This window comes from Etheostoma cragini, chromosome 19 (genome assembly GCF_013103735.1).
Source record: "Etheostoma cragini isolate CJK2018 chromosome 19, CSU_Ecrag_1.0, whole genome shotgun sequence".
Classification (NCBI taxonomy): domain Eukaryota; kingdom Metazoa; phylum Chordata; class Actinopteri; order Perciformes; family Percidae; genus Etheostoma; species Etheostoma cragini.
Genome location: NC_048425.1, coordinates 3,168,632 through 3,180,867, shown reverse-complemented (window position 1 = coordinate 3,180,867; position 12,236 = coordinate 3,168,632). Strand labels below are relative to the sequence as shown.

Sequence of the window (12,236 nt, the reverse complement as noted above, 5' to 3'; positions counted from 1 at the left end):
GAGGGAAGCACGGCCATTCAAAAATACTACTGGGTTTCTACTGATAGAAAGCTTAATGCTCATCGGTGAAGTATCCCTTTAATTGTCATTGTCTGTCTCCTTGGTATGGTCTTTAGCTGGATAAGTAACAGCACAACAAGTTGTGATGACCTTTGCTCTGTAACAAAACTCTACATGGACGTTTTGTTTCTTAAACTCTGAGCTTTGTTTCCAAAGTGGGAGTACAAAATGCGTGACCTCAGCTCATTTAGTTGTTTTTCTGCAAATGTGTTGTCATCTCTTGTTTTTGGTTTTCCATTCAGCGTCACATTGGTTTATGGTTAGCACTACAAGCAGTTATTGAATCCAAAAGCACAGGGCTTGTTTCATGAAGAAACAAAAAGCAGGCGCTCTGTATCTTGTACAGTGCAATACACAATACTGTTTTCTATATTGCTCCTAACACAGTTTGTTTTGGCACTGATTGCATCATGCCAGTACACTTTCCCATCGATTCTACAAAATTTGATTGATTTTCTGTTTCGCTTCATTGATTTTGTGTGTTTTCTGTCTTAACTCTTCGAGGGAAAACAAAACGTCACTGAATGGCATGGTAATGTCGTAGCAGATATAGCAGCAGACTGAATTGTGCAGCCAGGCGAGAGACAGCACTACATGTCGTTGAGGTAATCAAGTGGTGACCTGCTGCCTCCGATGACTCATTGGATTACTCTGCTTAGACAAGACATCAGAAAGACTGGAAGTACAACAGAACAGCAGGTTTCTCGGAAACATCTGCTGTAAGGCACTGTGGATTAAAAATGACTGCGGAAAATGTAGAACATAAACATGTAGGTTTACGGTGGCAGGGGAAAAAAAGTGTGGCCGTTCAAGCATGTAGTTACATCAGCTTAATGCACTCTTTCTCATCTGCAATGACATGTTCAGTGGAGGGGACCTCCTGTCAGCTGACTACAACCTGTTGATTTAACAAGCTTAAGGCAACTTTGAGCATCACTGGCTGAAATATTAGGGTGATCAGGGTAATAGGAGATCCAGAAATCATTGAGGATAATGTCAGTAAAATGCATGCTTTAGACAGTGAGGTAGGTGAAAACAGGTTGTATTTCATATGCACACATGCACACTAATTTGCACAGATGTTTCAGTATTGTAGCAGTTGTGTGTTGTATTGAGAAAAAATTGCAGGACGTTTGGAGTTTTATTGTGAAACATCTGCAGAATTGTGGAGTATTAAGAAGAATTTCATTGTTATTTTAACAGCACATTAGTAAAATGCACCTAGGCTTGTGCACAGCACACGCACACAATAGCAATGCGCCAAGGTACAAACGCGCCTGGCTTTTAAAGGTAATGGGAGATGACGCTCTGATTGGTTAATTGCATGGCAAACACACCTATGATTAATTAAGACACTAATTACAACCGTATTTGAAACATGCTTCACGCTATGCAATAAATCGTTAAAATACTTGCTTACTAAGGTTTTGCCAAATCTTCATGTAAACAATTTCCTAGGACTCATCAATTGCATTTTAATGAGGAAATTAAAATGGCTGTTCGTGACACTGCAGGTACTGTAGGTTTAAGCCAAGTAATGTAAAGCTTGTCCTTAAACGTTTGGGGCTGCCTTTCCTCTTACCATATCTTTTTAACAGTTAATGTTTTGTAAAGTTTCCCAATTTTTTGCACTTCTCAAAATGTTTAAGCCACCATTACTGCCTGTTGCTCAAAGTATGTAAGTTAGCTGTGTCTTTCTCGGCACATTTCTCACAAAATAAACAAATTTTAACCTGAGTAAAGCAAGCCGGGAACGTACAATATGTGTAATAAAAATACTACATCCTATTTGTCTCGACCATTTTAAAAGATGTGAGGTGAAAACGCTGCACCATTTCAGGAATGACTTTAAATCAGGTGATGCTCACAGGATCAAATTCTTCTCTACACATTAGGCCTGCACGATTCAAGGGAAAAATATGAATCACAGGTCTTTAGCTTAGAATGGATATCACGATTCTCTGCCATGATTTTTTTTCTCAAGAAGTGTAATGTCAAAACAAAACAAATTGGCAGTACCAAACATAGATTTCTGTTGGCACCTATAGCTCTACACCACGAGCCTGTAAACACAGAGGCTTCAATGAAGAGAAGGGAGAGGATTGCAGCGCTGGGGAGTTGTATACAGTCTGTTTAACACTCACAGAAAGTAGTAGTGTTTGTGATGCAGTTGGCTCAAAAAATTAAATGAGAATCAAAGACATAAATAAAAAATCCAAGTTATTTAAAAATGTAATCGCTAACAGGGGTGAATCGGGATTGCTTTTTTATAACGATTAATCAGGCAGGATTACTAGACATCTCTCAAGTCATCATCTAATACTTTATCGCCATGTCAACAACATGATTGGATTTAGTTTTTTATGTTTCATTGGATTTACTGTATGTGAGTTAAATTTACTCTGCCCTTCATTTCACTGACCCCCCCCCCCCGTTTTTCTGCTTCTCCACCAGGTGAAGGGAGAGGAGGGAAATTCCACGGGGTTGACCTCCTACAGCACTCTCCGTCCCCATCCCCCTCTCCAGGGGACCCCTTCCCCCACCAGCCCCGCTCCCTGGAGCCTGTCACGGACACCTTCCACCAGAACCTCCCCTTGAGGAAGACACACTCTGACCTCGACACAACTGTACCTGCAGGTGTGTGTGTGTGTGTGTGTGTGTGTGTGTGTGTGTGTGTGTGTGTGTTTGTGACCATTAAGGGACCCTCCTCCAATGTTTTTTTTTCCGTTTTGTCTCTCTCCTGGTCTTTTGGTTCAGATCTTGTTACCGCTCACATGAGAAAGAGGGACAGAAAGGAACAGGTCTCCACAAAATAAAACATCTCTACTCATAAACTACTAACCCCAATGTCAGCTGAAACTTTTGGCGTTGTTGGAAACCTTTATACCCTAGATTTTACTGCACAAGGTGTTTGCAGAAAAGTGAACAATTGAGCTGTAAAACACTTCTCTTTTCACTGTGGCACAAAATGATTTGAATCCTTTTTCCTTTCTGCTTTTTACCCTCCCCCAGTAATCTGTTTAGCTCAGGATCCTTTCATGCCTAATTGGTTTATTCACTGCAACAGAGATGCTCAATCGCAGTAAATGAAGGGTTCATGTAAACAGTTTAACCTGAACAAGGCCTTACTTGCTGACATGCGAGAGAAAGCAGAACACCGAAACGTAGCTGACATAATCTTTTTTTAAATTTCAATCGATTTTGTGTCAAGGATAAGTAAATTTAGCAATGCAATATTTCTGTTATAGGGTGTATATCCCTTACCTAGTCCAAACATGCAATACCCTTACATTTTGAATCCTGATTGACTGCAAGCAATGGCGAAAACGTATAGTTCGTATATAATCTAATGCACATACCGTAGTTGACATATAGGGTTCCAATCCCAGGAACAACAGACCCTCGGGTAGACTTTCAATGATTAATACAAATACATACATAAAAATGTATACATAAAAAGGGCCAACATTCACAATTTGTGGCCAAAAAGAATGCAAGGAATTCTGAAGGTTTATGGTCAACCAAGTTCTATAAAAGATGCCGTGCTGACAGTGTGCAGTAGTCCTCGAGGTTTTTGGCAACCTGCGTGTAGTATATTATCTAAAGGATTTATTTATAAGCATGTTGTCGTGAATGATATACTCTGTTTTTATCATTTTTATTTTTAGAGGGTTATTTATGCTTTAAAGTCAAATAGTTTATTTGTCAGCTGTAAATGGAAGAAGTCTTTATCTGTACGTAAGTTTGTTCTGAGCAGTTAAGTTGTATTGATACTCCCTCTTTTCCCCCCTCTCCTCCACAGATAACACGTTGGAGCAGCGTACCCCAAACCAACTTCACCCGGGAACTATGGACCATTCTGGGTTGCTGTGCTCAAACACACCCTCCGCTTCCTGGAACGGACCTAAAGGCTCCACCTTCTCTCCTGGAGCTTGGAACGAGCCTTACAATTACAGCATGAATAAAGGCCCAGCGGTTCCGCCCAAACAGCACAGCCTCATTGGTCATGCAGGAGGAGGGACACAGGACGGAGTGATGTTGGTGAGCTCTGGACAGTCGGCGGGCTCTCATTCCAGTTCATTCACGCCTGCGACAAACCTTTCTGGGAGAGGAGGGAATAGCATGCCAGGGATTTCACTGGCAGCGGCGATAATGGGGAAGCGGAGCAAGACGGAAGGGGCTGCAGCGGATGGAGGGAGAGGAGGAGGAGGGGGAGGAGGTGTTGGGGAGGCAGCGAGAGGGCGGGAGAGGTCGGCACGTTCCATAGCAGCGGCAAACGCCTTCAAGTTCCGGGAGCGTTCCCTTTCTACACCCACGGATACCGGTTCCTTCTGTTTTACAGAAGGGGGTTTATGTCAGCCGGACGGGAACATCCTGCCTACAGGGAATGGGAATGCTATGGCAGTAACAGGCCACCAACAACAGCATCATAACTTCCTGGGTTCGGGTGAAAACTACGCCCTTCTTTATCCTAGAGGGAGCTCCGAAGACAGCACAAGTACCACAGACACAATCTCTGTCACAGCTTCAGACTACAGCGCAGATGGCCGCTTGCGCCTACGCTCCCGCTCCATCTCGCTTAAAAAATCCAAGCGCAAGCCGCCACCGCCTGTGAGGAGCGTTTCTCTCATGAAGAACCTTGGGGAAGCCGAGGGGAGAATCCACCACGAAGGCGGTCTTTACCGGGATGGCCGGCCAAAGAGCTTGCACATCCCCAGGGACCACTTCCCAGATTTCCAGCCTGATTTTCTCCTGCCAAGCTTGTCCTGCTCCTCTAAGCCCAGTGTTGTTGAGCGGGAGCGGGAGCTGGGCCATGGAAGCGCTGATGGACCTCCAAGCCTGGAGGTCCAAGCACCAGATAGGGATGGAGAGACAGAGCTAACATTCCCCACTCACTGGCAGCTGGGAGAGTGGAAGAATGACCCTTACAGGTAAGACTCAAAACTATACTTTATGTTAGCAGCTTATTGACTTGATGCAGTTTGGATCTGGCTACGTGTCTGGTTATTTGTTTTATTGGCTCTTCAGTATTCTGTTTGTTCAGTTTGTGAGGCAAAGACTAGAAAAGAATTTAATTTGTGTCTCTTGTTTTTGTCTCCAGGTCTCTATCAGGCTCCAGCACAGCAACAGGTACCACAGTGATTGAATGCATGAAAGTGAGGGGCAGCTCGGAGTCCCTGCTAGATTCTCCTTCTCCCTCCAGAGCCACCTCACCTTCACAGCTCTCCATGGAAACTGACATCAAGGCATCCTCGCCCTTCAAACCCCCAGGACTTATGTCCCCATCAAGTGGCTATTCCAGCCAGTCAGAGACTCCCACCCCAACTGTTCCACTCAGTCACATGGCAGGTCACGGGACATTAGGGACATTGGGGTGCAAGTTGCGTCCCAAGATCCCAGAAAGGAAATCATCATTACCATCGCCAAAGGACCCGACTGCAAGGTCTAGATTGTCCTTTGAGATGCCAGGAAATGCACATCTGGAGCTGTCAGCAATCAAGCCAAAGCAAAAGGCCAGCAGACGGCATTCTGACACCTCCACAGCGGTAAAACCGGGAAAAATCAGCCCCAGCTCCTCACAGGTATTGCCTGTGGTTACCCAGAATGAGCTGAAGACTATTCGGCTTCGCTCAGTCTCTCGTGGTGACTTGGAGGACTGCCCTGATGGGGCGTCTGACACCATTGAAGAAGAACAACATGGCCGAGACCTAGGCGAAGATCCTGGCCCGCCGCCCACCCTACCGAAACCCAAACCACCTGTTGCTGTCAAACCACCGTTGCCCAAACGGCCCCTAAACCTCCTCCTCAAATCTCCTTCCCCCTCCTCCACTTCCCCCCTAGCCCTTGACTCCCCTCCTGGCTCACCTGTGGACCGGCCTGTCCCCCTAGGCAACATCTACAAAGTCATGAGAAAACCTAAACCCAAAAAACCTCCACCGCAAACAACAAGTCCCTCTGCTCTTCCAGATTATAACCCCGCTCCACAAACCTATGACCATCCATTCCTCTCCCACTCCCAGGCCCTCTGTGATCTCCCTCCTCTTCCGGACCCCCAGCCTCTCCTGGAAGACCCAGCAATGGAGCCTGACTTTGACGTCGACCCAGAGATATGTCTTGGTTTAGGGGATGGAGGTTCACTCCCCTCTCCCTGCAGTAACCAAGAGGCCCCGGAGCTCCAGGACAAGAGCAAAACTCTCCCCTCAAGGATGACAATCTCCTGTCTGGCAGAGCTGTCAGACAAAAAGAAACCCAAGGTGAGGAAGACATCGCTCAGAAAATGAAAGCTTTATTTTAGAGGTGTCCATGTGGTTAAAGCCATTAAATTTGTCAGGCAAACAGTAGAACATTACAGTTTACGGGGGTAGAGATTGGCAATGTTGTCAATGTTTCATCTTAATCTCAGAATTATTGCAGTACTTAATTTTTCATTCCGGTCCAGGTTCCACCTCCAGTCCCCAAGAAGCCAAATGTCTTGCTTCTTCCCTCCTCGGTCCACTCCTCCACCAATGGCAGCACAGAACGCCTGACCCCACAAACCGACAGCCCCGTGGGTCTTCGGTCTCCTGTAGGAACATTCCCACCAGAGGAGTTTCCCGGTTTTACCAGTGTTTCTGATATGCTAGAGCAAGATGAGAACCACCTGGGAACAGACGAGGAGAGTTCCAAAGAGTCATCACTTCAGTCATCTCTGCAGGATTCCTCCCTAACAGAGCTGGGAGGGAGAATGGCCAGCACTGCGATTGGGGCATGTATGTTTAAGGAGAAGGTTTTTAAGAAATGTGTCCAGATTAGACTCAGAGAGTTGTTAGAATTTAAGTCTGAGTCTTCGCCTGCATCCGGCATGACTCAAACTTAACTTTAAACAATGAAATGGCCAACATTAAAAAGGAGTACCCCACCAAAACTGTACATTTTGAGAGGCATATTCTTACCCCGTAGGCTTGAAAGGTAATTTGCAGATTTAGTCAGCTGGGAATCATAACAGTTGCAGGAAATTACAATGGAGACCCAGTTTCACAGTGAAAAAGGACACCACGGACATCAAAATTTCCAGAGAAACTCGAACCCCTTTCTGCTAACCATCTGTATCCTGAGTGTGTTTGAAACCCTCTCCGTCATACATCATGCACCATACACCATTTTCACTAGCTGTTTACATTAGACTTCCATGTAACTAGAGTTGCATGCAAACAAAGGTAAAAACATAACTGTGCAAGGGTCAAATGGAAACTCTATTTAAAAAAAATAGGAGTGTACGTTTTCAGTGGGGTATTCTTTTAATGCAAATAATTCAACAGACTATACATAATTCGACCCATTCCTTAATGGCCTTCCTCAAAAAGCTTTCTTTTACATATTTTAGGTATAGCTAATTTATGAATGACTTGGCTAGCTAGCAGTGAGCTAATTTTTGGTAACTCCTGTAGTGTTGCAGTGTCTGGCGACTAGATATATGTGCACTTACACATTAATCAGAATAGTGTGTGTGGTTTGTGTATTTAAGAAGCTATGTACAGTTAAATAAACCCTATCATCGTTAGTATTCGCTAACACATATTAGCTGATACGTACTGATTTCAGTCAACAGCTGTGGAACTCCTAACCTTTTCCTTGTCATTGTATATGCTTGTTTAATGATCATTTGATTAGGAGCCTTCCCTGCTGCGTTTGATGCATCACCTCTTGATGCTCCCACAGGAGACTTCTTAGGTTTTGAACCAAATCAAAGCCCAATTGCTCTAAAATTGGACCAAATCAAAACACAGAATGGTCCCCACTGTTTGTAACAGTCAAGATGACATTTATCATGATTATCTAATTATTTACTGTTTGTGTATGGAACTGAGTCAGATTTTACTTGCATTGCATACACATGTACAGTGTTATGAAATAGCTTAGGTAAAACAACCATAACGCCAGCAGTAATTTACAGATATCATGTGTTGAACTTGAAATATGTATTTTGCAAAAATAACATATACGTACATATGATGTCTTGATATGATTTCTCTGTCTTGTTCAGATGACTTGGAAGCCAATGAGAAGACGGTACTCCATATTGCCGAGGAAACGGATGATGTCTTGTCGACCAGCACACCCACAACACACACCACCGAAGACCTGTTCACTATTATTCACAGGTTTGAACGTGCACCCACATTCATCCAATTTCAGACATACAGTAAAGACAGTATTGTATTTACTAACAATTATTCTTATTTTTTACCAACCATTTTTTAAGAAGAAATGTCTTCTTAGAGTCTGTTGGTCACCTCATGTTTTCATAATTGGGATTAGTTTTGAGGGAAGATAGAATCTATGCACACTTAAGAGCACACTTACACATATTTGAGTCCTGATTTATGTCCAGAATAATTGGTTATTGTATTTTCTTCAATTGTACAGATGTGTGATATTAAAGGGTTTAAGAAAAATTATTTTTATCATTTACAATATTCTTGATAAACGTTTTTTTTAAAGTATTTTAAAAGCATTGCAGTCTTTTTAAAATAGATGAAGACTACACTGATACTTCAAATCAATTATGAACAATTGGGAATCATGCTATCCAATATTTAGAGATTGATAGACATATTTATGTGCCCAAGGTAGATTAGAAAAATTATAGATGCATGAGCTGAACTCAAAGATCTTTTTCTATGTACACAAAAGCACCTATTTAAATATTGTTCACAAATCTGTCTATATCTGTTTGTGAGTAGGGTTAGGGTTCATCCGTGAAGAGAACACCTCTCCTAAGTGCCAGACGCCATCGAATGTGAGCATTTGCCCACTCAAGTCAGTTACAACGACAATCTGCAGTCAGGTCGAGAGAGAGAGAGAGAGAGAGAGAGAGAGAGAGAGAGAGAGGGATGAACCTTAACCTCCCCAATACAGTAAAACTGCACATTTTAGAGTGGCCTTTTATTGTGGCCAGCCTAAGGCACACCTGTGCAATAATCCTGCTGTCTATTCAGCATCTTGATATGTCACACCTGTGAGGTGGATGGATTTTCTCTGCAAAGGAGAAGTGCTCACTAACACAGATTTAGACAGATTTGTGAACAATATTTAAAAGAAATAAGCCTTTTGTGTGCATAGAAAAAGTCTTAGATCTTTGAGTTCACCTCGTGAAAAATGGGGGCAAAAACAAGATCAAGCCCCGAAGAGGTCTTGCATCTTCCAGCACCATGTCGACCTATCTGTGGAACTGAGATACTGCTAAACATGCAATCACTTCCTGCAGAAGTGCCTCCACTTCAGAACTATTGAAGTTTGGTACAGGGGCTCCACCCACTTTAGACTTTTGTCTGGGCATTTGCTCAAATTTTCTTTTCAATTTCTGTGTGCACACGGCCTTGCAGTCTGATGCCCTTTCTATTTGGATTGGTGGGGCAACTGGCACACACTTTGATTTTACACGAACAATGGGATTCATCCTAATAAGAACACAAGTGCGAACAATTCTGTGGTTTTAGAACAGGTCACAAATCTGATGAAGACTTTTCTTAGGACCTTTCTCTAAAACATATTTAAGACAAAACAAAGGAAGATATAGGTAAATGAGATCCACTGGTATAACAGGAGATGCCTCTCCACAAGAGGCTGTTAAAAAGCTTCAAACATGCAATGCAAATGGTTTCAGCCATCTCCAACCATGCCTGCCGGCTAATTTTAACCCAGAGCATGTGACGAAAGACGCATTGTCTTGTTGAAAAGGTATGAGGTGGATGGATCAGAAGGTTCCCTAGCAACGGCTACACGTACAGTGTGTGACTGCACGACCAGCACCTCTTTTCAGAATCTCTCTCCAGCACAGACATGGATGAAAACACACACGGTTTCACAAGAAAGCTAGTGTCCAAGCAACAAGTGTTTTACCTTGCACGATGCTTAAAATAGCTTAAAAGGCAGAGAAGAAAAGGTGAGGAGGGGGCAGAGGAAGAAGAACGGGGGTTAGTGTGTTCCTCTCTGACAAGAAAGCATAAAGTCCTTTCTTTAGTTACACGCTTTGGATTGTACTATTCTCTAAAAGAAGAGATGCCAATTGAAATGAGGGCTGGAGGAGTAAATCTCAAATTATGGATTGAAGCAGAAACCAATTGGTGTGGAATCTAAAATTTGCTTCCTTATCTTTCTATTCTCCACCTTTGCTAACAAACTTCTCTTTCGTTCTCCCAGGTCCAAGCGAAAGGTTCTAGGTCGTAAGGAGCCAACGGACTCCTTCGGCAGCCGCCAGAGTCTTGTGTCCCCGGTGAAGCACAGCACCAGCGGGAGTGAGCTCCGAAATCTTACCTTAGGCAGTCAGAGGTCCAGCTCCCGCAATGACAACTTTATGGCCCTGCTTCAGAAGAAAGGCAGCAAGTCTTCCAGCGGAGGGGCCAGAGTCTCCGCTATGGAGCTTCTCAAAAGCACAAACCCTCTGGCACGACGGGTCACAGAGTTTTCAACCGCCGAAGAGGGAGGAGACACGACATCCGGGAATGACAAACCCAACGATCAATAAGAGGAATTATTGTTAATGGATGTTAACCAGGTCCGTTTGTTGTTGACAAAGCCACCAACCACTTCTACAACGTGCCACCCACTGCAGATGAGGCCTTCTGACTAACATGTCCAACCGGATCGCTCCAACTACTGATTGACCATTTGCACTGTCCAATCCAATTGGAGCACATTTGGACAAAATGGTCCCTCCCATGGTTGAAGCACTACTGTACCCACACCGGTCCCTCTAGGAAAGCAAGAAATCTGCGGAGAGCAAAGTTTGTTCTCACTATATTTTCAATGAAAGGTGGAGGTTTCAACGCTGCATCGTGTTTTCCTCATTGGGGATATGCTCAGTGTGGAGGCTGGATGCATAGATGGATGGATGGGTGGAGTAGACACTGGGAGTAAAGGATATGTATTGGATACCTTTACTTCTGGCTCCTTCTGGATGAGGACTACAAGAGTTCCAGATGGCGACACTGAATATGAATCTGTAGCCAGTCCTACTGATCCACAAGGACACCACAGAGGATCAGTTTTCAAATAATTCCAAGAAATTAATGGAGTAAATTACAGAAGATGTGAGACTTCCAAATGATTCATCTACAATTCAACCAAAACCCTTCCACCAGTAGCACTACGGCACCCGCACCCGGAGACCTACATGAATTGAAGGGTTGATCATTAACGGTGTGATGAGGACCTGAGAATGCAAATATGCCCAAAACCTTGGGCATTATATCTCTACTTCGCTATGTGGCAAATGCAATGCCATAGCAACTGATGTGAGCGGATGAAGCGATTTACCAAGAAAAAAACACATGGGGGCTTTTTGCCTCCAAAGATGCAGCATTAGCACGCCACAGAGTTTGTTGCTCATGCTATGAACATGAAACTACACCAAACATTCCACAGAAGCACCCAGAAAATGGGCGGCATTTTTGGAACGCAAGCACTTTGTTTCTTCCTTTGGCGTCAGAGGTCGCTTCCTTTTTTTCTCGAGATACTCATCAGCCATTATTTTTCAGTCTTTGTTTAACTCTTCTTATATTTTGTCATTATATTTTTTTCTTACACATGCTAGATGACCATATGTTGTACATGTTTCATTGGACTGCACTGTATCTATCATGTACAAAGAGAAATGGAACGCATCTATCGACAGATAGCTTTTGCGGACACAAAGACTAAAAATAGTGTACAGAGCAGCAAACAGCTTGGACTACAAACTGGCCACAAGATGGAGGGAAAATAAACACTCAAACATACGGACTAGGGAGCAACGCCATGGAAGACAAACCCAACAGACGAGAGAAGTGTGTGTTCACAGGAGTGTGTGTGCAGATAAAATCTAGCCTGCGGAGTTTCTGTACAGAGAGTATGAAGCAGGCATGGTTGTTAAACAGGGTTTTTATTCATTTTGGTCTCCGGTGACGGGACCAAAGGACTGTTAAAAACTACAAACAGACCAGAGGGGACCTAGCGGTGGGGATTTGTGTGTTTCTGTGCGCGCGCGTGTGTGTTCATGTGTGTGCAAAGGGAAGTGCCAAGAACAAAGCAGAGAAGAAAGAGAGAGAGAGAGAGAGAGAGAGAGTGCATGTACATGTGCCCGTTTAGGTGTTTGCCTTTTTTTTTTTTCATCTCACTACGTGTGGATGTTTGTGCGTGTAAAAGTCCCACCCCCA

The 12,236-nt window shown here is 43.7% G+C and overlaps 1 protein-coding gene across 4 annotated transcripts in view; it reads left to right on the top strand.

Moving 5' to 3' along the window:
* nhsl2 (NHS-like 2) overlaps positions 1–11,026 on the top strand; it is a 122,129-nt gene extending 111,103 nt beyond the window's left edge. For all 4 annotated transcript variants that reach the window (XM_034857034.1, XM_034857035.1, XM_034857036.1 and 1 more), the window contains 6 exons: positions 2,515–2,697; positions 3,863–4,991; positions 5,162–6,314; positions 6,500–6,809; positions 8,084–8,201; positions 10,243–11,026. In XM_034857034.1, the coding sequence (XP_034712925.1) occupies positions 2,515–2,697; positions 3,863–4,991; positions 5,162–6,314; positions 6,500–6,809; positions 8,084–8,201; positions 10,243–10,567 (3,218 nt within the window). In that variant the 3' untranslated portion in view covers positions 10,568–11,026. The remainder of the gene's footprint in view (positions 1–2,514; positions 2,698–3,862; positions 4,992–5,161; positions 6,315–6,499; positions 6,810–8,083; positions 8,202–10,242) is intronic.
* Positions 11,027–12,236: the final 1,210 nt, after the last annotated feature.